Below are 24,595 nucleotides of genomic sequence, written 5' to 3'. Positions count from 1 at the left end.
TTAATACAAATATATCTCTGTTGTAACCTTGTGTATACTTGCTGAGGTCGCTGTTAGTTAGTTTTCTTTAAAACACGTTCATAGTTTCTATAGAGCAGTTAATATACAGCATCAAATGGTGACCAAGATATGGCAGAGATTTACAAAAAAAACATCAACATTATCCAATACTAGTACCTTAAATAAAGATTCCAACACAGTCACTGTGTCTTTTAGGAAATGCATTTTGATATAAATTGGAGTTATTTGAATTTCATCGATTGGTCACATTATGACAACTCACCACAGGGAGTTCAGAAAGCATTCCCGAATTACTTTACGTAGTGGTGAATGACATTGAGAAGAGGTTAAGGTCAGGTCAACCTTCCTTAATGTGATTCAGAGTAAAATAGCTTAATAAATGTGACAGTCATCATTATATTCAGATAGTAGCGATGACCCACATCTTTTAACTATAACGACCAAACTGTATTTCTATTGCCTCTGATGTGTGTATTATCTGTTGCAGTAATACATGTACATTTTCGGTAAACATATTAGAGGATTTAATTTGCTATAGTTCATAGGAAATGGTTACTAGCTCATTATTCATACATAACTTTTAAACTTAAATTTATCATGCCACTTTAAGTTCAAATCGACAGGACTTTGTGTTTGTCTTTTGCAGTTTATATAAAATATAATGAAACGATTTGATAATGTACACTGACATAACGAATCGATGGGATACGTGTTGAACTGAGAGGTTGTGGAACTTGGGATGTCGATCTTAGCCTCTCTTATAGGGGAATGTCACTTCAGAAAATAACGGTACTTTTACATCACATTTGGGTTCTGAAGTCATTTCATGATTTACCAGCACACAAATTTCCCTTGGTTGCTAAGAAACACCAAGCTAGAACACGCTTTCACTTCCATTGTTCTTTGAGTGACGCATCATTGCCTCATGGGTATTAGCAGATATGGAAAATTTTCATATTCATACTGATGATTATTGATGTAAAGGAAATAAGCATATACAGGCAATGAATATTCAATATTCAGCTAATTCATATTTTCATCTGCAAAGACATCGATGTATCACCGAATTCGAAAGATCATTAGAGGTGAAAATGAGTTTCAATTTCGTGTTTCTGCAATTTAGCGAGGGGATCTGTGTTATGTAAATGCATGAATGAATCTCCAGAAACCAAAATGTATGAAAATAACGATATTTGCTGAAGTGGTGTTTTCCTAAAACATTTTCATGCCACATCACTGAAATATTAAACCGTTTCGTTTTCGTTTGTCTCGTGAAGAACAAATCGTACCACCAGTGAAAACACTAAGTGTGTGTTAAGTAAACATTTAAAAGGGGGGGGGGGGGATTCTTAATCCTTTCTGGTTTCCACGATTGAGAGTAAAATGAGTTATTGCACCAAGAAAAATGGACTTTTGATCATATAAATATATAGTTGTCCAAAATGAAAATACTTCAATGAAACCCCTCACTAACCCACTCTCTTACTTTAACTTTGTGTAGTTTGCGCAGCTTCATATGGTAGTCCGGATCACTGCTGGGATTTCACGGGGAGACCAGATCCTCTTTCAGCGCAGGATGGAGCATGTTCTGTCATCGCATCCAGTACTATTTATGAGAACGATGCCAATCTTTCTGGAACAATGGCGGGAAGCGTGAACACAGGTGGTACTGCAACTGCACTGGTGGCTACGTATCCGTCAAATCAAGCGGAGTCAAACCAAGCGTGTGCAGTTATATTAGACAATTCCTTTGTCGATTTCAACTATCCTACAAATGAATGTCTTGGGGATGTTGCCCTGTGTACGTCCGGCTTTTCGCTCTCTGTCTGGCTCCGTTTAAATATTGCCCAAAACCCAACGACAGAACGTTACATCTATAATACCGGAGGACACACGACCAGTGGTCGTGGGTTTAGTGTTTCCTTTGAACCGGTTCCCTCTCCTCGGATTGTTTTTGAAGCGATGGCACCAGACACTCCAGGCAACCTCAAACATCTCGTTTACAAGTCATCCTTTCCAGATGACACGTGGTTTCATGCGATATTTGTTTACGACCAACCTACAAAAACTGGTATTATTTATATAAATGGTATGCCTTCCGTTTTGGAGCAACAAGAAACTAGTGAGCCGGAGTCTCCTCACTCTGCAACAGGCACGTGAAATGCTTTATGCAATACTAGAGTACGATTAACTTCTGAGACAGTATTATAATGATGATATTGGGAAGAAAGAAAGAAAGAGAGAGAGAGACAGAGAGACAGACAGACAGACAGACAGCAGACAGACAAACAAACCACAAACAAACATATATAGTTTTGGTAGTACTGGAACTCTTTCTTGGTTGTAACTCGGAGTTTCACGCATAGTACGATCATCAGACAACTCTGAGGCCTACTCTCTGGATGTGCTGTATCTATAGAGTGTAGACAATAGAAATACCATCACTATTGTCTGTGTTTTATTTGTCCAACTTCAATAGAGCATCTATCACCTAAACTAAACCCGTTAACGAACGGAACATCAAAGCCCAACGTGTAACAACCCGCCAACACTTACTTGTCCGCACCCAATAACTCACACAATAACAACCAACACCTCCACACATACAACACCTACCCACCGACATAGACAATAGTGATGGTATTTCTATTACAGCACACCCAGAGAGTAGGCCTCAGAGTTGTCTGGTGATCGCACTATGCGTGAAACTTCGAGTTACAACCAAGAAAGAGTTCAAGTACTACCAAAACTATTACGCTCTGCCACTGCGGTATAGAGCACTGTCTTAGCAGATTGATACTCACCGAGTTATATATATATATATATATATATATATATATATATATATATATATATATATATATATATATATATATATATATATATATATATACAGAGGGGGAACGGGCAGACAGAGGGACGGACAGACAGACGGACAGACAGACAGACAAACAGACAGACAGACAGACAGACAGACAGACAAACAAACAAACAAACAAACACAAGGAGACAGCGAGGAAATGAGAGTGTGTGGGGTCAGGGGAACTAACGAGAGCTAATATCTGAAAGGGACGAAAAGTGAATGGGGGGGGGGGGGTTGATAGGAAGAAATCTATAAGATGACAATACCTCAGGGTCTTTACTATGTCCTCACTTGTTAACACATCTCTACAAATTTAATGAGTCGTGTCTGAAAGAGTTTCACACTTTAGAATTTCGAGAAAAAAATGTTTTAAAAAAGAAAGTTTGAAACGTTTGTTTTAATTTGAATTTTATTTCACACTTGGCAGGATTCTATGTTGGAACGCCGAACGATGACATTGCAGATGCCACAAAGAAAGCCACTGTGGCTATCAGTGATTTGGTGATGTACTATCAATCATTTACAGCGCAAGATGCCCGTGACTATCACTTGTGTCAAAATCCAGGTAAGACTCTTAGACTAGCTCTGGGTACTTACTAATGCCTCAGATCACTATAGAAAATGACACTGGATTTGCAGAGATGTAATTTTGAATACTAACATGCCTTAATATTTACGTCATTCTCGCTCATTTAATAGAGAAATGACTTCCTTTGGATCACAACATATATCATTGAACTGTAGTGGTTCGAGGTGGCACCATTTATGATAGCATAACCTTAAACATATTGAAGGTGTCTGCTCTATTTGAATCCAAAGTTACTCTCACTTTACCTTCTTTATCTTTCTTTCCTTGTAATCTCTTCCTAAACCGTACAGAAAAATGTATAATGCATTCATCCTGTCCGAACCGACTCCTGTTCGAGATACGGGGTGTGATTTACTCTCTAAGTCAAATTGTTGTGAAGATTTTGTGTCGTTCGTATCGTTATTGTAGAATTATCGTCAGGTAGATTCAACGGTACTGTCGTGTTAGTGAATGTGAAAAACACGTTGCCACAATATTGATATTATAGATGTAACATGTGATCTTATATGATAGTGATAATTTCCCAAATAATGCATTCATGTCCAACTTGAAATTCCATCAGTTGTAACAATGGTTATTGAGTTCCTCTCAACGAAATATGAATTGGTAATGATATTTTGATATTAAAACAACACAACAATTGACATATTACCTTCCACGTTTTACTCCGAATGTTGTTTGCAGCTGCTGTGTTTACGACGACAACAACACCACCGACAACTACAGCGCAACCTACATCACCGGCGGCACCAACTATTGATCAATTGATACAGGTAAAATATAAATTCTATTACAAAACATTTTGAAACCAACGTAGGTTATATTATTTCCCAACCTTACCAGAAACATGTAGCATAGCATATTCAAAGAATCCTTACATAGCAGAAACCTACCTAGGCCTTCTATAAATATGTTATAACATAATATCTTTATATACACATAAGGTATGTAACGTATGTGAAAATGGTTGAAATACGACGAAGAAAGTTAATTATGCATAACATTGTAGTAAATGTAAAAAAGAGCTGTGCCGTGACATCTAAAGGAAACCAAGGGATTGTTCACACGCATTTCGTTGTATACCAGTTAAGTTATGGCCATTATACAGAAAGAAAAGGAAAAGTTCAAAGGAAACATGACAATTTTATATAGCTCAGCTGGTTTTAATGTGTAGAAAATGTCCAATTTTTGTATTGTCTAAACCTAGAATGTCATTTTCCTCTCCTTAGCTTGGTGTTGATAGCAAGAATAACGAAGAGACACTTCACATCAGCATATTACATGAGTTAATAGCTATAATGTCAGGTCATACACAAATCTATACTGTAGAAGAAATGGAAGCCATAACCGTGGCATTAACTGTAACAGTTCCGTCAGCTGCAAAAGAAGTCACCGTAGCAACAGTGAGTAAGATGTTATTGCATTTGGTAGCTGACTTTGCCAACAGTAAAGTTCCTGTTTTTAATCGTGAATATCAATGAGCCGAGGGGAATCTAGTAGACAAAAGATGCTGGTATATTACATATTAGGAGGCGGAAAGTAGTTTTCAAACAGTCAACTGGCCATGCATTTGTCCTTAACAATTTGATAAAAAGAAGCATATTTAAGTATATGGTATTATTTCTGTTAATGTATTTAGTTGTTTTCGATTCTAATAATATTTATAATGAATCACAAAATTGACAGAAAATAAAAAAAACTTACATTACTTATTAATTAATGCAACTCATTTGCCCACATTAGTATATATCTGCAAAAGCAACAATTTCATCATTCAGCAATTGAAAACCATTATATTACATCGAAATGCAGTTCATGAATTTCAATCCAAACTATTGAGCTTGACTTCGTTTAAATGAAATTGGAAAAATATAATACTAGCGCTGTATGATAACGTTGAAGACAAATGATGGTCACCGCGATTGCTGTGTACTAAGAGCTGCACACGCACACACACACACACACACGTACACACACACACACACACACACACACACACAAACACACGTACGTACACACACACGTACACCTGTCACAAAACACAATGTCACACGAATGGAAAAGAAATTATTACATGCCAGTCAAAACTTTCTACAATGTAACACAAAATGTGTAATCAAAAGGGTTTTGCAAAGTAAATTGTACTAACTTGAAAAGAGGGGGCATGCAACTCCCTAAGAGTTCTATCGTTTGTTGTGCTCAGTACATAGTCTAGATTGACAGATCAGACATTGTGGTCGTGGTCTAATCTCCTTTTCCCCAAATTAGACAGGACAAGCAGATAAGACCAGACCGATAATGTCATTACAGTATATATGTAGTCTAACGCCTATAAAAAACCCAATAATGCTTCCTGTTTGTTTTGCTACCAATAAATTTAAAGTATATAACAATTTCATAATTATGGGAAATGGTTTTTCAAGCCTTTAACTACTAGGCAATTGCTTCTTTTTATACGTAATACATACAAACACATTATTTGAGCAGATATTCCTAATTGCAAGCACCAATTAGGAAATCGTGTGATTGACAATAACTTGTTTGGTGAACCAAACTGAAAATGTTAAGTTAATGCAGGGTTTAATAACGGATTTATCGACTTAATAGGCAATCCTAAAGTTTAAGTGTATCACACCGTGTCCTGGAATAAATTCGTCATCTTTTTAGCATCAATTGGCAAGGTTTTACCTCGTCTAGGATATTGCGAACACTTTAGTGATAATCTTGTGAAACGAAAATATTCTTCTGGAGAGGTACATAACATAGAAGGTGGAAAGTTTTGAGGAATTCACTGTGTAATGCTAATGGGAATACAAAAGTGACTCCTACAAGATACCTGTAAGAAAGAATTAAATAATGAATATAATTATGTATATATATATATATATATATATATATATATATATATATATATATATATATATATATATATATATATATATATATATATACAGTTATATAGATTTACTCCAATGAATGAGGATGTAATAAGTCGTTACTCAGAGTTTCCACACTTCCTCAGCGATCATCGGGATATATAATAATATATGTGTGTGTATGTATGTATGTATGTATGTATGTATGTATGTATGTATGTATGTATGTGTGTGTGTGTATGTATGTATGTATGTATGTATGTATGTATGTATGTGTGTACGTATGTATGTATGTATGTGTGTGTGTGTGTGTGTGTGTTTGTTTGTTTGTGTGCGCGCGCGTGTATGTGTGTGTTTGCACATATATGTGTGTATCTATCATCTGTCTGTGTATCTTACACACATATTTTAAACATATACTTGTATCTGTACATATATCTCATATATCTGTGCGATCTTCATTCAATATTCTTAAACTTTGTTTTAATGCTGACTTTATCAGCCAGTTATGAAAAACATGTCGTTTTGTTAAATTAAAAAAAAATATCTAGACGCTGTAAAATGTATCAATTGTGACGCATTCAACCACGATCTTGGATAATTGGCCAAGGAATATGCTGCGACGAAATTTCTCCTTATCCTTAAACTTCTGTTTTGAATTCCAGAAGGCATATATTATTTATCATTTATTCAGGTAATTTGCGACTAAAAGTAGAACATGATGACTGATCACCACGTAATATCAATATGTGCCAAGTGTATTAATCATTTTTCTTTGTCTGGGGGCAAATCTGATATCAATCGTCATTATAGTTTTTCTGTATTTTTTGTCAGATTAAGATGATATTTTTTGCAGTTCAATATACAGTTTGTTTAATCCTAAAGTGATATAAAATAACATTGTGCCACAGCTGTTATTTTACGACTGCAGTTACTAAATATTTGCCGAACGTTTTAATATGAACATGCTTTGCAGTTTAAGTTAACTTAACTTAACCAAATGTACGTTTTACTGACATACTTTTGTGTGGAATAATATTCGGCAAGTTGAGAAGCCTTTGATATTTTAAATTTGCCTAGATACGCGATAAAATAGTTATCATAAAAGTGTGAATTTATTTTTAACGACATCGTTAAATTCTCAGGAATAATTTTCTGTCATTTCCCGTTGACCCGAAACACCCATTTCTCACGCTTTCGCGACGAATTGAACACCGGAATGTATATTTTCATAAAATATGAGGTTATGTTTTTCTTTAAGAAGAAATGTCAAGAAAAAATGGTCAATAATGCGTCAGCGTTTGACGTATGTATGTAGAGAGGTATAAAGATAACATTTCAACTTGCATATGATTGAAAAATGCATCTTTTACCTTTTTTAACACGTGGGTTTACATTGTCCTTCCAACTTGAAGGTATCGGGAAAAAATACAACAGAAATGTAAATCGCTTATTACGGCGATGTTTCCTTTCTTTGATGTTTACGTTCAGAACAATTACCTATGAAAATATTACAGCCGATGTCACAGCTGTGTAGATGTGGCTGTGATCAGAAGGTGGTTTTACCAGTAGTGGAGAATTTAAACTGGCGTTAAATGTGTCATGAAGTCTTCTCCTTATAGAACTATCAAGCTAACGTCAATTTTTCTCATAGACACACATGGCCAATGCACGCAGAGAGATACAAGAGGGACATTTCAAGGCACCTTCAAAACCAGTGTTATTTGTTCACAATGACGTCACAGGCCTAACACTTCAAATCTGACTGAAACGCTTTTACTAAACTTTGAGCACAAATTTTATGTTAACATTATAGCAAGGATACAGATTTTGTAATTGTGTGTATTTTTAAAATTTGAAGGTTTTGTGTTCTGTTTTCACCCTTTATTATTTTTTGGAAAGTCAGGGCATTGAATGACAATTCTTGTGGGGTAAATTACAGGAACGAACGAGAGATTTCAAACAAAGTATACACTCACGATCAAAATGTCTTTTAGCGGATTTCTGCCTGAAAGGAATTCGGATTTGAATTGTTAAAATATATTTCACGTGTATCGAATAGATGTGACCTCTCTTTGTGGGTATGGTCATGTCAGGCTTTCATTTCCACCCATTAGCACACTCCTAAATGTTTCATTCTATTTTGACAGGAGTTTATAGAAATTTGCAGTAACGTTTTGGATATCCTGAACGAGGAGACCGATGATAGGCCACAGGTGAGTAATCCAGATTAACTTAAGATGTTAATATATTGCCATTACTATGACTAGGGTCAACGTATTTAGTGGAAAGTCACTTTGATCCTCTTAAAAGAAGAATGGATGTACATGACAAATTTTGTTAAATTTTGTGTATTACATATAATATATATCCGGTAAATTTCGACATATAAGTACTGTGTTTACGAAAATTAACTGGCTTGTGAAATCAACACTGGAAACCGTGATAGGCACAGTATTAACTACAATTCATATAAAATATAAATTCCCAAAGATGTGCTGTTAATAATACAATTTACAGAAAATTGATAATTTTGTAATGTACACCATACATACATACATACATACATACATACATACATCATACATACATACATACATACATACATACATACATACATACACACACACACACATACATACATACATACATACATACATACATACATACATACATACATACATACATACACACATATACATGCATACATACACACATATACACACACATACATACATACATACATACATACATACATACATACATACATACATACATACATACATACACACACATACATACATACATACATACATACATACATACATACACACACATACGTACACACATACACACATACATACATACATACATACATACATACATACATACATACATACATACATACATACATACATACTACATACATACATATATACATACATACATACATACATACATACATACATACATACATACATAGAAATACCCCACACACACATCGGTGCCAGTAGGCATCTTCTACCCTATTCACAACCTGTTTATCTGTGTTAATCATCCTATTAAACGTATGTGTCCTTGAGCATCGTATACGTTTTAACACGTTTGTAGGTGTGCATGGCTGCAACGACATAAAAAGTGTTGTATGACATTATTATAATAATTAATCAACATACATGGATTAGGTGATAAGGAGGAGCCATAAAACCGTGTGAAATCTACTGAGTAGATGCAACCATAACTCATTGATGATATTTATTTCTGTTATCTCCTGGGTAAACTTCACGTCATTCATACTTTATTTCATTTTGATGACATTTCAAGTACTCCATATTGTATATTGTCAATTTCTCCCTCGTTTTAAAGTAATGGTGATTAAGTTCTCCGATTGCTTTACGTATATGTATGGTAATGGTAGTGGTAATGTATTGAAACGTAAACCTTTCAAGTATACCCTCCTACTATATATATACTCGGGAAAATGATAAACAAATTTCATTCCCAACTTAATGGATATGCATTGCTCTCTCAAGGACGACTTAGATTTTAAAAGGTTCTTTACAAGCCGTCCATTTGCTGCTATATATGTACATGACGCACGCAGTATGGACATTTTATTGAGACTATCAACGTGTATTAAATGCCGATGTGTATAGGACACGTACACACTAAATATTAGCAATGACTGTTCTTACCTGTTGGACCCATCAATGTCTGGAAAAACACTTAATTGGTTAGCCGGAGAGATAGTGGGTGATATTTTCTGAATTATCTTCACCCAATATACAATTTATAAAGCCCATGTAGACATAGGACTAAAATATGAGTGTAAAATACTGACTGAGCTAGAGGAAAGTTGTTACCAAGCAAATGTGTGGTCCTTCAAACCTGTAAGGCTTCACTGATAAAAAGCGCTGATGCAAGACTTGGGATTGAATAATTCGCCTTTAAGCTTGCTATATACAAACTGAAAACACAGATAATTCGATGTTATATTTGATAAGCTGCCGGGCAGCATTTTGGAAATTCAAATCTCTCAATTCTAACGATTTCTTTAATCGGATTTCATATAAAAATTACAAATTTCATCTACAACTTGAAGTAATGTACCGTAATTGTGAATTATTCGAAATAGGGTATGGATACATTGCAGTGTCTATGACCTAAATCAGCAACCCAAAATATAGCTTATTTTGCACTGTATGGGGATGATGGAAATACGGCTTAGACTGCCGTGAATTAGTGGTAGTTTGTTATCATTATTGCATAATATAACATTTTAAAGCTAGCAATTACATTATTGATGACTAAAATGGTATGGTAGCACTCACGAGATTAACTGTGTTCATAAAGTACATAAGCTTTCGTAGGTATACATTATTCTTCCTCAGAGAATGACGTCGTGGTATATATTTTGTACGTGTACATCATCACAGAATTGCGATTATAGAGAAAATTGAACATGAAGTTTGATGACAAAAAATCATAGTATGATATCCCACATTATGAAGACCACATTGGAAATAAGTGTTTTTAAACATATTTTTATGTGTCATCCTCGGTGATTTTTATACCTTGTATTTTAATATGTACTTGTATAAATTTGTACCAAATTAAAATTCTATTCAATTCGTCCCTGAAATGTATATGCTTAAAAACGCTAGTAGGTCTAAAGATATCCCAATTTCTCATATTAGTGGTGTCTTATCAGTGGAACTATGTCAATCTTACGATTCTCATTTTGTTCTTGACCGACTTTTTCTATAGCTTTACCAGAAGTCACTGTGTAAATATGTATTGTTATTGTTATTGTTATTGCATCATTTTTTAATTTTAGAAAGTTACATTTGTTACTGGCAAGTTTATGTATCTTCTGGAAACCTTTGCTGAGAGATTTGCAACTGCGCATGACTGTGACGATGGACCATTGGTGTTGGATACAACAAACATAGGTATGTCATTGCATTGTTAAAAGGTAAAAGCCAGCACACAAACACAACACGATTCCGTAGTAACCAGAATTAACGATTCTTGTGATTAACTACATGGAGGTAATGTGCCGAATATCAAATGGTAAAATTGGATCGTAGTGACTTAGGTTGCTCAACACAAGAGGAAGTAAAAATTCACATTGATAACGTCATATGGATGAATGACGTCAGATTTTTTGATGACGTCAGAATGTCAAAACAAATCTACAATTCCATCGAAACAAAAGACCAAAGACTAAACTCAGAAGATCATAGAAACAGTGAATGCACCAGTCGGACGAATCAAAAGTAAGATTCAGAAAAAAGAAATGTGCTGATCGACAAACAAGTAAACAAACATAAAACGAATGAAGAAAAACAACCAACGAAAAAACAAACAAACAAACAAACAAACAAACAAACGCAACGTATATGATGTAACTCTTTCAGGTTTCAAAGTGGCCTGCTCCCACCCAGGCGGCACAGCTAGTGAGAAAATAAGTTTCGAAAATGTGGATGATGGCTACAGTGTATCAATTCTCATTCCAGTAGAGGAAATTCAAGTTCCGGGTAAGTATGTGGCTTTGTTTACGTGTAACAATTTTTGGAGAACGTGGCTTTAAAGTTTTTTTCCGTTGGTGTTTATGGTTGGATAAATTTATGTAGATCCCTGTATCTGTAAAACGCAGCATACTAAAATAATCCATGTCAGGAGCATGACGTTATCCGATTTCGATATCGAAAATTACGGTCACAAGGTTTTGAACGTGTTCTTGGCTATGTCGCCAAAAGGTCATTGGAAAGTTGTCACATCAACGTTAATCAAATTGAATATCTATACCGTTATAAACCAACCTGTGTCTATTTTATAACAGATCGTTTTCGTATAGCCTTCAGTGATTGGCTTAGATTGCATCACGTGACTAGTATCTCATATTGACCTCAATTTGCATATATTGCTGTAGTATTCATATTCTATTTTCCCAAGGCTGTTTATGTAGCAGGGGAGTCCTACCACTGATTTAATTTGACCCTGGACAGAATAAGTGCCTGAGAATGTGATGTGTTACAAACCACATATAATATTGTCTGGACTTATTCGAGAACTAGTAGACATCAAATTATTCTGTGCTTCTATTCAACTATTATTATGGAAATAGTTGCCGCATAACAGTCCTCGGGGTAATATATACTAATGCCCTCATAGACAGGCAATTAGTTCATAATAGACAACCAGTGAGTTAGTATACACTTATATTTAGACAATCTGGTTAATTGTTTTGTTATTTCAGTCACAGTGGCTATAATAGTATATGGTAATGTTCATGAACACATCTCTAACAAAGCTTTGGGGGCCAAAGCGTCCTGTCCAGATGGTTGTTATGATGCCAACGCAGCCCTAGACCAGAGGGAGGTTAACATAACAAGTCACATAACGTCATTTGTTGCCAGTTCAGACCTCGGTGTTATCAAAGACTTCAGTCAACAACCTGTCTACATTGATATGAAGATGGATAATGTAAGCTTTTGTAAAATTATTTCCTGTTTTATTCATTTTTTTGGACAAATTCAACGAGATGTGCGTGTGTTATTTACAGTATGACAAAAAGGATGGGAGAATATGAGAAATAAATAATCAAACCGTCAGTTGAATAGTTTGGGATTGTTTTAATTTCAGACATTGTACGATGGCACTGCGTTTTGTGGGTTCTGGAAATTTTACCACAGGTAAGCATGCTCTTCCAGACACTCTTTTAATATGTAACAAACTTTGAAAAACTATGATGACTGGCTGCACGACGGACGGATGGACAGGCAGGCAGATAAATTGACAGATAGACAGACAGACATACATACATACATACATACATACATACATACATACATACATACATACATACATACATACATCTAATGTTTTCAATTCATTAAATCATTTGCTAATTAAACCCTGTCTTTGTTGTAATTTAAAGTGGTGAGGGCGGTATCTGGTCTAACGACGGATGTAGCGTTGTTGAAGTGGACGCTGATAATACCAATCTCGCTTGCAAATGTAACCATCTTACAAACTTTGCCGTTTTAATGCAAGTGTCAGGGAACGAGGTGTGTAACACTATGTAACTTAAATGAATGAGCCTGTACATTACATTTCATTACATTACATTACATTACATTACATTACATTACATTACATTACATTACATTACATTACAGTACAGTACAGTACAGTACAGTACAGTACAGTGGAATAGACTAAAGTAGACTTGACAGAAGAGTACAGTACAGTACAGTGCAGTGCATTGCATTACATTACATTACTTTACATTACATTACATTACATTACATTACATTACATTACATTACTTTACTTTAACATTACAAAACTGAACAGTTCAAATCAAACCTCGTCAAAGAAACAGTTCAAATCAAGCCTTGTCATGGAAATGGGAATCTCACAGATGTTGCTTTCAACTTATCGATAATACAATGTGAATGAATGAATGAATGAATGAATGAATGAATGAATGAATGAATGAATGAATGAACGAACGAAAGAATATTTAGAAACTTCTACCTGCAATTCCGGTGTAATAATTGTGTCATCATAGGAAAATGAAAAACAGACACCCAAATGGTAATTTAGCTTCCATTACTTTGGAAATGTCATGGTTCGGGTAGCATTTATCTGTTGTATCAGTGTGATTATTGAATTCTCGTTTTCATGAATACAACTGACATTTAGTATATGATTCATTCCTGATTGATTGCGATTCAGTCAGTAGGCGGCTAATATCACCCGTCAGTTTCAGCCATTTCTTTTAACACCCTCGCATTAATCATATCTGCAGTGTCAGTGACCGTAAAACTACCTACAATGATGCCAAACTCACTGATGTTAAGGGTGAGAACGGGAATTTATAGCAATATATTTTCATGGATTTAGTTACATGAGGTTTTTTTCCACACAGATTGATTATTTGCATGCTTTCAATGTTCAACCCGTAAGGGGAGGTAATATTGTCCGCCTGTGTGTTTCCCCGCCTGTGTGTTTTTGTGTACGTCATTTATATTTTTATTTTGTAGCTTATATCTCGATCAAAATATCCTACTTGAGTGTTGATGATTTTCATCGTTATTGAAGAAGACACGAATAACGGGGGGGGGGGGGTGTCAGTCATGTAAAATACGGTTAAATTGGAAGTTATCCGTAACTTTTATCTATTTTCCGTAAAATGCGTGTAAACTTGCTTTCGTACACGACAAAGGGGAGGGGCCATAGGAAATCAGGCCTGAGTTTTTGCGTAAAATATGACATGTGCCCGATTCAGTCATGCTAAAAAGTGACCCTCAGTCAATTTCCTTCTCTGAAACCGGACCCTCCCCTGTTAAAATATTTCAACAATTTCAACAATCCAACAATTAATTCACTATATGGTTATAAGCAGCGATTTGATTCATATGGTCTGATTTACAACTATACATAACCCCTACCCTAACCCTAACCAATGTGGAAGCAGTGGGATGTAGAACCGATGTCAGCGATGGACAATACAACACTAAAATGTGACCATCCCCTTATGACATTTTCTACAATATGGCCCTCCTCGAGAAACAATTGTAAAAAGTGCCCCCACCCCTGAAGGCTCTGTACACCTATATGCATCTACACTGTTATCCTATCAAATTAACGGATAAACAAATATTCGTACACTATTAAACTTCATCAACATCCATATTTAATGATTTCAGATGCAATAATTTGATTTTTCAGCCAACGTATTAATCAAAACAAGATTACGTCTACACATTCTACTTGCAATTCTATAGAAGACGTTGCAACTGTATCCGCCTGATGGAACTTACATGTATCTTTGTATGCCAAGCGTCAATGTGATTTCATTCTAAAACAACCCACTGGGGTTTATCCATGCAATCTAATATAATTGTCCTTATGTTGTCTAGATGTAACACGTGGCACGTACATCCTTCACCATATTATTGTAACTATATGCCTAACAAATACGCTATTGGTCATGTTGGTTATCATGTCTTGTCATTGTCATGGTCACGAACGAATCCACTACTTATTAACTTGAAATACTACAATTGTTGATAGTAAGGAAATGAGCATATGTCAATATATTCGAATGCTGTAAACTTGAATATACGCAAAATGGCGGACAATGAGAAGTAATTTGAAAAAGTGGAATTGTGCGTGTGTTTTCAATAGTATGCGAAAAGTAGAAAAGTAAGTAATCCTTTGTAGATTTCGATCACTTACAATCGAGTTTAATATTGACTTAATGTTTTGTGAAAGACACGTTTGAATTTAATCAGGTAATTGGAGAAGGCGTTAGTGATAGCTTAATACAATAGGGATAGCTGGAAAATGCAAGATAACAAAACCATTCTCCAAGAAAGTTAACAAATGTTTTGGGAATTTCCTAACACATTGGCAATTATCAACGTTTTACACCGATACTAATGCTTTCGAGAATAACATAAATGTGTGCTTTGAGCAGATTGTTATCTAAATTGTAATGGTTTGAAATGCATTTTATTTAATTTTGTCTGATTTACCGTTGTCATGTTTTGATAATTATACCAATAAACTTATATTCCGGGTAGTTAGCATATATCATCCATTCTTAAAAGAAAAAGGTAGAGCAAATGACCATATCTAACTATAAACGATATAAAGCAAGTGGAAAACTCAAGACAAACTCTAAACATGTTTCCCAGATCGACAGTTAAAAGCAAAAACGTCAAATTTCTACAGAATGGACAGTTAAAGCAGAGTTCAAATTTCAATTTATACAAAAAGCAAAGTACGTCCGTTGTTAAACAATTCAAATAAGTTGTTGTAATCCTTTCCCGCAGACGTAATACGTAAGGAACATTACTGGCTACAACTATTGTGTCAGAAACCCAATGATTTCACGGTGCACATACTATGAATCTAGACTCTTTGTTAGCTCTACAACTACTTCAGAATTGCTCAAGCAAATTATTCATTGCTACTTAAATGTAATAACTCTGCGACGCAAGGTGATAAATAGATTACATATAAAATTAATGGCATCCCGAATTTTTTTCTAAAACTAAATATTTAGGCATTGAATGCTCTTCAAAGCAACACCGCGGCCACCTTAGAAATGCGATTACAGCATTTCAATTATGTGTTCAAAAACTGACTATCTGCTTTAAACAGATGAATACATCTATGTGGTAATATATAGAGTACGTTGCATGATAAAGTCGCGTGTACCAGAATGGCTTAACGCACCAGTAGATAAAATGAGGAAATCATTTTTAGGAGATATATTGTAGTTACCATATTAATTTACTTTTAGCATTTTTCTAGCGATTAATCACCAAGAGATGTTCAAAACCACGACACTGTTGAAACAGTTCTCCAATATTTAAGGGGAATATTACAAGACATTCCTCTAACTCGAAATTAAAATGAAGTTAAGGTACATCTGTATATATATATATATATATATATATATATATATATATATATATATATATATATATATATATATATATATAATATATATATATCGTCAACATCTCCTGACGAGTGATTTACTCACGAAACAGGCTTGTAGAGACGAAAAACCCGACTTGATTTTCTTCTACCCTCAACATATACTCCGCTCTGCGTGCAGACGTATCGAGCACTGTACTACGGACAAATCTTACCACTGACTTCCTATATATATATATATATATATATATATATATATATATATATATATATATATATATATATATATATATATATATATATATATATATATATATATATATATATATATTACGCTCTGCCACTGCGGTATAGAGCACTGTCTTAGCAGATTGATACTCACCGAGTTATATATATATATATATATATATATATATATATATATATATATATATATATATATATATATATATATATATCGCTCTGCCACTGCGGTATAGAGCACTGTCTTAGCAGATTGATACTCACCGAGTTATATATATATATATATGAATATATATCTTAAAATAAAATAAAAAACTTATGAGGTCTCAGGAATAGCACATTGCTAAGGCTTATGGTTCTGTATGCGTATCCAATAGTGATATATAAATTACAACTCATTCAATTGTAGCGTTGGGATTTCAAGTGTGTAATTTGTGTAAATTATGGCAAGGTATGATATGGAATTAACAGTCAAGTAAAACTTTACACTGTCTATTAACATATTCTTTTGTTAGCAGATTCAACTTTCATCGGGTCATTCCATTGCCTTGGAGAATCTTACTTATATTTGCAGTGTCTCTTCTATCTTCTGTCTTGTATTGACACTCGGTTGTTACACATACTTGAGGTGAGGGCACTGGATTATTAATGATACCAACGTATGAAATCTATCCATAGAATTCAAATAATATTAACCGACATGTAACACACCTGTCACAATTTTAAATTTAAATGAATGTCTCAGATTTATAGGTGTAAGTACTGATAATGTTTTCAGTTTTTATATCGACGTGACGCCAAGGTACGTCAACACAATATATACAGTACAAGCCTCTGGGATAAAAGGTATGATAGCTGTAACTGTGTGGAATTATGCAGTTCTGTGTGAATGTTGCAAGTATACTGTTCGTCGACGCGTCGTCTTTGCTGAATCACGAGAATGTCAAGTTCGCCATCCTGCACAACAAATAAGCTTATAATGCCAAATTTTGTTTTGGTACATATATCTTTGAATCAACATTCTAAAAATGTATGGCACTGACTACATTACTCAGTGATTTTGTGCCCCCTTTTACAAATTATCTTGTATTATAAATCTGATTGCTATGAATTGTTTAAAATGACAGTGTAGGGTGATGAACAGTTACATGCAGGAAGATTAAAACACTGTTAGTCATGCATCTGTGTACAAAAAATGCAATTATGCGTGGATTGGAAATCCACTTATGGCAATAAGCATCACGTCAGACCATTTATCATTACCATAGAAATGTATAAAGTTAATATTGTATGTCTCTCAATTATTTTGAATTCAGGTTATGGAAGTCCCAGAGAATTATTCTACATGCGAATTTAGCAGTGTCTTTAGTCATTGCACAGACTACCTATTTAGTCGGTATTGAAGCTAAACCCGAGGTGAGTCTTCTATATATACTCAATTAAGCTGTTACTCATTAGCGAGAGATAGGTAGCATTACCGAAAAACCTCATGCGAGCTAACGACTGTTAAGTTCTTCTATAGGCAAGATTTGAAAACATGCCAGTGTTGACAAATCTCTTCGCATTAGCTCTTCAATCTCTTTATAGAAACGTAAACTATAGCGTAGCCGCTATTAAACTTATATATAATTAACCTTATATACGTTTAATAACATTCTTTATGTATAAATGACTCGTGCTAGTTTTCAAAGTAAGACGTTCGAAAGACAATGAGTCATATATTGTCCCAATTCATAGGGTTACGATGTCGTTTAGGATAATCGATCGTTTAAATAATTGCACTCCCAAGCCTATTAACTCAATTAGACCTACTGATAAACAAGCTGATATTATCATCTTCCTTCCTCGTCTTTTTCAAAGGAAATATGCACTGTAGTAGCTGTAATGTTACATTATTTCTTCACCGCATCGTTTTCGTGGATGTTGATAGAGGGCGCTAATCTGTACATCAAGTCCATCTTTGTTTTTGCGAAAGATGTACCAACTGCTGGTTTAGTGGCTGCTGGCTGGGGTAAGCTTTCATGTTTTTTTTCAAGCATCCAGTTTTCTTAACCATATGTATCGTGATTTGATTCCACTATCCCATATAATAATAATGCCTCTGTGGAAAGTTTAAAAATGTGTTATATGATAACCATTTTGTGTGTGTGCCAATCTCCAAACTTTCGCCGCAGAGGGCAGTTGTCGTATAGACAAAATGCAGTTGTCTGACAGAAATGTTCATTTTCAAACGTGATGTACTAAATTAAAACACAAATATAAGTCCTATACTTTACAGACCCAAATTATTATGTTTGTCAAACGCCATACAATGAAATCGACAATCGACAAATGCAACAATATGACTTTTGTTTATCACTTGCAGGTATTCCAGCAATTGTCGTCGGAATATCACTTGGTATCAGATTTGAAGGATACGGTAGGGATGGCATGTAAGTTTACTGTTATTACGCTGCAAAAAGTGGATTGTTTTAACAAACCTAGACTCTAAGTTTTCGGAACAGTACTGCTATCTTATGGAGCATTGGTGGGTCAATAAATTAGCAATTAATCGGGTAGCGAGAGGCGAAGGACAGCGATGGTCTTATTCGTTGTAATATGCTAGGTTTTAAATACATTGTCTTTACGTCATACTCTAAATTAATGTAGGCAGTTATTCTACTTGTCCACCAAAAGATTTCACTGATTGATTGATTGATTGATTGATTGATTGATTGATTGATTGATTGATTGATTGATTGATTGATTGATTGATTGATTGATTGATTGATTGATTGATTGATTCGCAGATCGTCCAACTGGCAAAGCCTAATAACAGGATATGCAAAAATAAACAAACAATAAATACAATACAATGAAAATACTAAATGCAATACACCCAATAAATCAATATACATGCAGCTAATAACAAAAATGTAACATTAAAATGTACACACAGACCTTGACAAGTGTAAGTAATTCGGTAAATTTATATTTAAAATTGGCACACAAAAAAAACAAAAACGAAAATAAGTTGATGCTATATATAGGTATATGCTACTTAAACTTTGTGATAAACTTTGTGGCATGGGAGGGTAGTCTGAAAATGTCTTTTGATAAACCAACAGCAAGTATCCTTCTGTGGAACTCGTGAAATACTAGTGTTTTGTAAAGGATTGGTAACAATATATACTATATTTCTTTCAGTTGTTGGTTATCGTTTGAAGACGGCTTAATATGGGCTTTTGCTGGCCCAGTCATCTTTGTTATCGCTGTGAGTATACAATGTATACGTATATGCTTTAAGGCTTTATTCGTTATGTTGTTCAATATTTGTCTAAAATATTGGATAATTCGATAAAGTTTGCAATGTTCTCCATTATGATATCAAAGATACCATTTGCATAACATGAGATATTTCATAATCACAACAGTTCTTTGCTATGCAAATGAATCTGATTGGTATGCATGGACTTCGGCCAAACAAATACTAAAGAAATTGTCTACAAAATTGTATTTAAATTAAACAATTAGTTTTAAAGAAAATTATGAAACACACACACACACACACACAGTCAGTCAGTCAGTCAGTCAGTCAGTCAGTCTCTGTCTGTCTGTCTGTCTGTCTGTCTGTCTGTCTGTCTGTCTGTCTGTCTGTCTGTCTGTCTCTCGCTCTCTCTCTCTCTCTCTCTCTCTCTCTCTCTCTCTCTCTCTCTCTCGTTATTTAAAAATGGGAAACATACACCACATTAATTGTTATTGAAAAACTCAATTTTGTCATGGATCCCATCCACTTTAGCAATTGTACATGCTTATTTACAGGTAAATGCAATCATCTTGATAATGGTTCTACGAGTGTTCATGACATTGAAAGCCAACGCCGATAAAACGGACATAGAACGATTAAGGTAATTAGTTCAGATCCAGTAAATTTAATTTTTTGTAATAAGAGTAATGGACAGTAATAAGGATGTATAATAACCGTTTTTTTATGAAACTTGTGCAACACTGGACGATACTTTTATAGCCTCAAAAAGCTCACAGAATTTCTTTTTCTCTAAATTTTAATGGAAACGTTACGTTGTGGAACTTTCATTAGTTTACTCATATTACAATTTTTTGACTAGAATGTATATGTTGGTTTTTCTACCGTAGGGTTGGTATCCGTGCTATTGTAATGCTCCAACCCTTACTTGGATTGACATGGTTATTTGGCGCCTTTGCTATCAACGAAGAAACTGTCATATTTCAATATCTCTTTATCATATGTAATGCCTTACAGGTAGGTCAAAATTTAGTGGGGATAGTGGGGATGTTATTATGCGCTTATTTCCTGGCCATTAGGGTACAAGTCGACATCTATTTCCCCGAGTGTTGTTGTCAGTACCATTCTGCAGAGGCTGAAAGCCGATGGAAATCGTTGCTATTTAACAGCATGGGGAGTAATATGACGTCTGCTATAGACCAAATACGACCAGGCAATAAACGTTTATAACACCATATTCCGATGTACATATTCTTCCCATAGTTAAAGGAAGTCGCTGTTAGAACTCCTGTGCTTCATGAATAGTGCCCTAGGAAAAATAGAATGCGGATAGTGTCCTCTTTATGCAAATTCGGTCACTATGGGCCACTAGCCAATGCTGTGGGAGTGAGAATTTGGATCTTGTACGTAAATGAATAGTCCTAGAACCTTTAATACCCCTGGAATGTTTAATGCTGTTGTCTGATTAGCCTTGATCGACTCTCCAGGTCTCCCTTTTTTTCGAAGTGAAAGTTTCGATGCCCAGTAGTTCGAGTATTATTATTGACCTAAAGGCATTTTGTGCGCCATACCGGACACCATTTCAAATTTGAAGTGGCCAAATGACCATTAAAGACGTCGCTTTTTCCTCTAGGCTTGACCTTTTCAGTTGCGACGTACGTACCATCAACACGGTTTAAATCTAGAATTATGCTATGCTAAAACACCTTACAACTAAAACATGATGAGACGAATAGGCGTTGTCATCGAGCCTATGAAAAAATTCCCGGACAAGCTGCAATATTGGTTTGCCATTCCGGAAATGAGCTAAATTAAAATTTTCTGACGTCAGGACAATTTTCGATGACGTCAATCAGTCAGCTTAAGGCAATGTATCTGGGTTGTTAGTGCTGATAAAGTACCAGAAGTGTATATCCAGTAAGTCATTACACTGCATTTACTAATTATGTTTGTTTCTTATCTAATTGCAGGGTCTGTTCATTTTTATCCTCCACTGTGCAATGAATGAAGAGGTAAGTGGTAGTAAGGTGTCACTATGACGTATGCTGATGGGCAAATAGTCTCGCTTCCTCCTTTTGAAAATAAAACGAATACTCAAATGAAGAAGTGGCACAGTCATTTTCACATTCATTAAGCTCACCGAAAGAATGTGCCACAAATTTATTTTTTTTCACCTTGGTTCATAAACATTGGTAGGTAAGGACAACACTTCATCATACACATCTACTCTATGGGTCAGGTAGTGTACAATTATTTGTGTTTTGTTTTCATTTAGTAATGAGTTGTTGAGTCTGAAGTCTCGCCCTTATCTACCGATATTGTATGAACCATGATGGACCACACTTGTCACATATACTATTTGGCGAGGATAGGTGAAATTTATTGAACGTACTCGTTGATCGGGTTACTATTATCCAAAAAAGACAACAACAACAACAACAACAACAACAACAACAACAACAACAACAGCAGCAGCAGTATCACTGCGTAATCTCGTGCATCTCATAGTACCCAGCACGCGTTACAAGGGGGGGGGGGGGGTGCGAGCGAGAGACTGGTTTCGTGTTCGCTGACTTTCTTTATGTTAAGGGATTGGACCAGGACAAGTCATTGACATCAACCCTGTATCGTGCGACACATATAGGTGACATGTATGCATATATATTACATGCAGGTGAAATGTATGCATATATATTACATACAGGTGAAATGTATGCATATATATTACATGCAGGTGAAATGTATGCATATATATTACATACAGGTGAAATGTATGCATATATATTACATACAGGTTAAATGTATGCATATATATTACATACAGGTTAAATGTATGCATATATATTACATACAGGTGAAATGTATGTATATATATTACATACAGGTGAAATGTATGTATATATATTACATGCAGGTGAAATGTATGTATATATATTACATGCAGGTGAAATGTATGCATATATATTACATACAGGTGAAATGTATGCATATATATTACAAGTGGGCGATATGTATTCATATATATATATATATATATATATATATATATATATATATATATATATATATATATATGACGAAATCAAAGGTTTTGAATATGTTTGAAATGATAACTAAATGTCCAACAATTGTTGAGATTCCATTTTTTGTTGTCTTCGTACAGGTAAAGCAGGCGTTCTTGAAAAGACGACGAATCAAGGCATCTCATACTGGGGCAACCGCGTCACTCTCAATGAGAGATACATCATCAACGATGAACACGAAAAGCACCAGTCAATTTTGATTTGGGAAAACAGTGATTGTAATTTACATTACGATTAATATTACCCATTGTAACAACGATATACTTCAAAAGCCACATTCACCATACATAGTGTATTGAGTTTTTAAAACGTCGATAAATATATGTATATAAACTGGGGGCTGGGTTGAAATGGACTGTATTTTTCATTTGATTTTATTCTAAAATTTACATAATTTATGCATGAAATCAAATTGTAACAGTGGATATTAAAGGGACATGGTCTCCAACTTGTAAGTATAGTTCGTCTTTTTTTCAAGATAACAGTTTCTTATGTTTTACTATTCGCTATCACTTTTCAAAAAATCAGCACTCATTTGCAAAACTCTTTCCAATAAATTTCTGTGATACTATAGTGTATATAAAAAACAAAATGACGTCATTTTATTCATATAGTATGAGCATACACTGTGCCTGTGTGTCTGTGTATCACAGTAGTTAATACGATGGAAGTTTTGCCAGTGAATACTGGTTATTTAAACAAGTGATACTGATAGTGAAGGGTAAAATATAAGTAACCTTTTATATGAAAACGACAATCATATACTTACAAACTGAAGACCATACTCCTTTAGCGGACACGTTTTACATACATATAAAATATTTTGTGACTACTTTGAAAATTTCAGATGAAAATGTTACTTCGTTTAATAGCAAATGAAGGTGTTAGTACCAACAAAGTCTAGGGAGGAAAACTCATGCATGGAACTAGGTCCTTGTAACTCAAGTCAAATAAAATGTACGATATTTTGGTATACGCACAGTCTGTCTCCACCAACGGCACCTTTTGATGAGGTGAGAGAAGAGACAATAAACTATTAAACAATTTCCAAAAACATTTTTTTTCAAATGAAGACAAGCCTTTTGTGAGATAAGAAATCAAACCCTTTCAACAATTAAACTGAAAATTAATATCTAAATTTGAGTGAAATATCATACAAATATTGTTTGGCCATTTGACCATTAGCACCTTCAAATGAGATAGCAAAATATA

The 24,595-nt window shown here is 34.7% G+C and overlaps 1 protein-coding gene across 1 annotated transcript; it reads left to right on the top strand.

Annotated features, from left to right (window-relative positions):
* Nucleotides 1-1,662: 1,662 nt before the first annotated feature.
* Nucleotides 1,663-23,583, top strand: LOC144445883 (adhesion G protein-coupled receptor L3-like). Its single transcript, XM_078135524.1, has 19 exons — nt 1,663-2,173; nt 3,312-3,449; nt 4,158-4,246; nt 4,703-4,876; nt 8,500-8,565; nt 11,187-11,301; nt 11,770-11,889; nt 12,612-12,838; nt 12,998-13,047; nt 13,293-13,422; nt 17,575-17,684; nt 18,373-18,472; nt 18,917-19,067; nt 19,422-19,488; nt 20,243-20,309; nt 20,858-20,943; nt 21,191-21,317; nt 22,271-22,312; nt 23,464-23,583. Exons 1-19 carry the CDS (start codon nt 1,663-1,665, stop codon nt 23,581-23,583), a joined length of 2,490 nt encoding a protein of 829 aa, XP_077991650.1.
* Nucleotides 23,584-24,595: the final 1,012 nt, after the last annotated feature.

The sequence above is a fragment of the Glandiceps talaboti genome, chromosome 14 (genome assembly GCF_964340395.1).
Source record: "Glandiceps talaboti chromosome 14, keGlaTala1.1, whole genome shotgun sequence".
Lineage (NCBI taxonomy): Eukaryota > Metazoa > Hemichordata > Enteropneusta > Spengelidae > Glandiceps > Glandiceps talaboti.
The sequence above is the reverse complement of the archived record's forward strand: the minus strand, read 5'-3'. Positions and strand labels throughout refer to the sequence as shown.

What these genes read in the sequence shown, in the direction of transcription:
- LOC144445883 (XM_078135524.1), top strand. Translation starts at nt 1,663, where the DNA reads ATGGCGGGAAGCGTGAACACAGGTGGTACTGCAACTGCACTGGTGGCT. An exon ending in CTATTGATCAATTGATACAG is followed by an intron (nt 4,247 to 4,702) that starts GTAAAATATAAA and finishes TCCTCTCCTTAG; the next exon opens with CTTGGTGTTGATAGCAAGAA. An exon ending in AGACCGATGATAGGCCACAG is followed by an intron (nt 8,566 to 11,186) that starts GTGAGTAATCCA and finishes TTTTAATTTTAG; the next exon opens with AAAGTTACATTTGTTACTGG.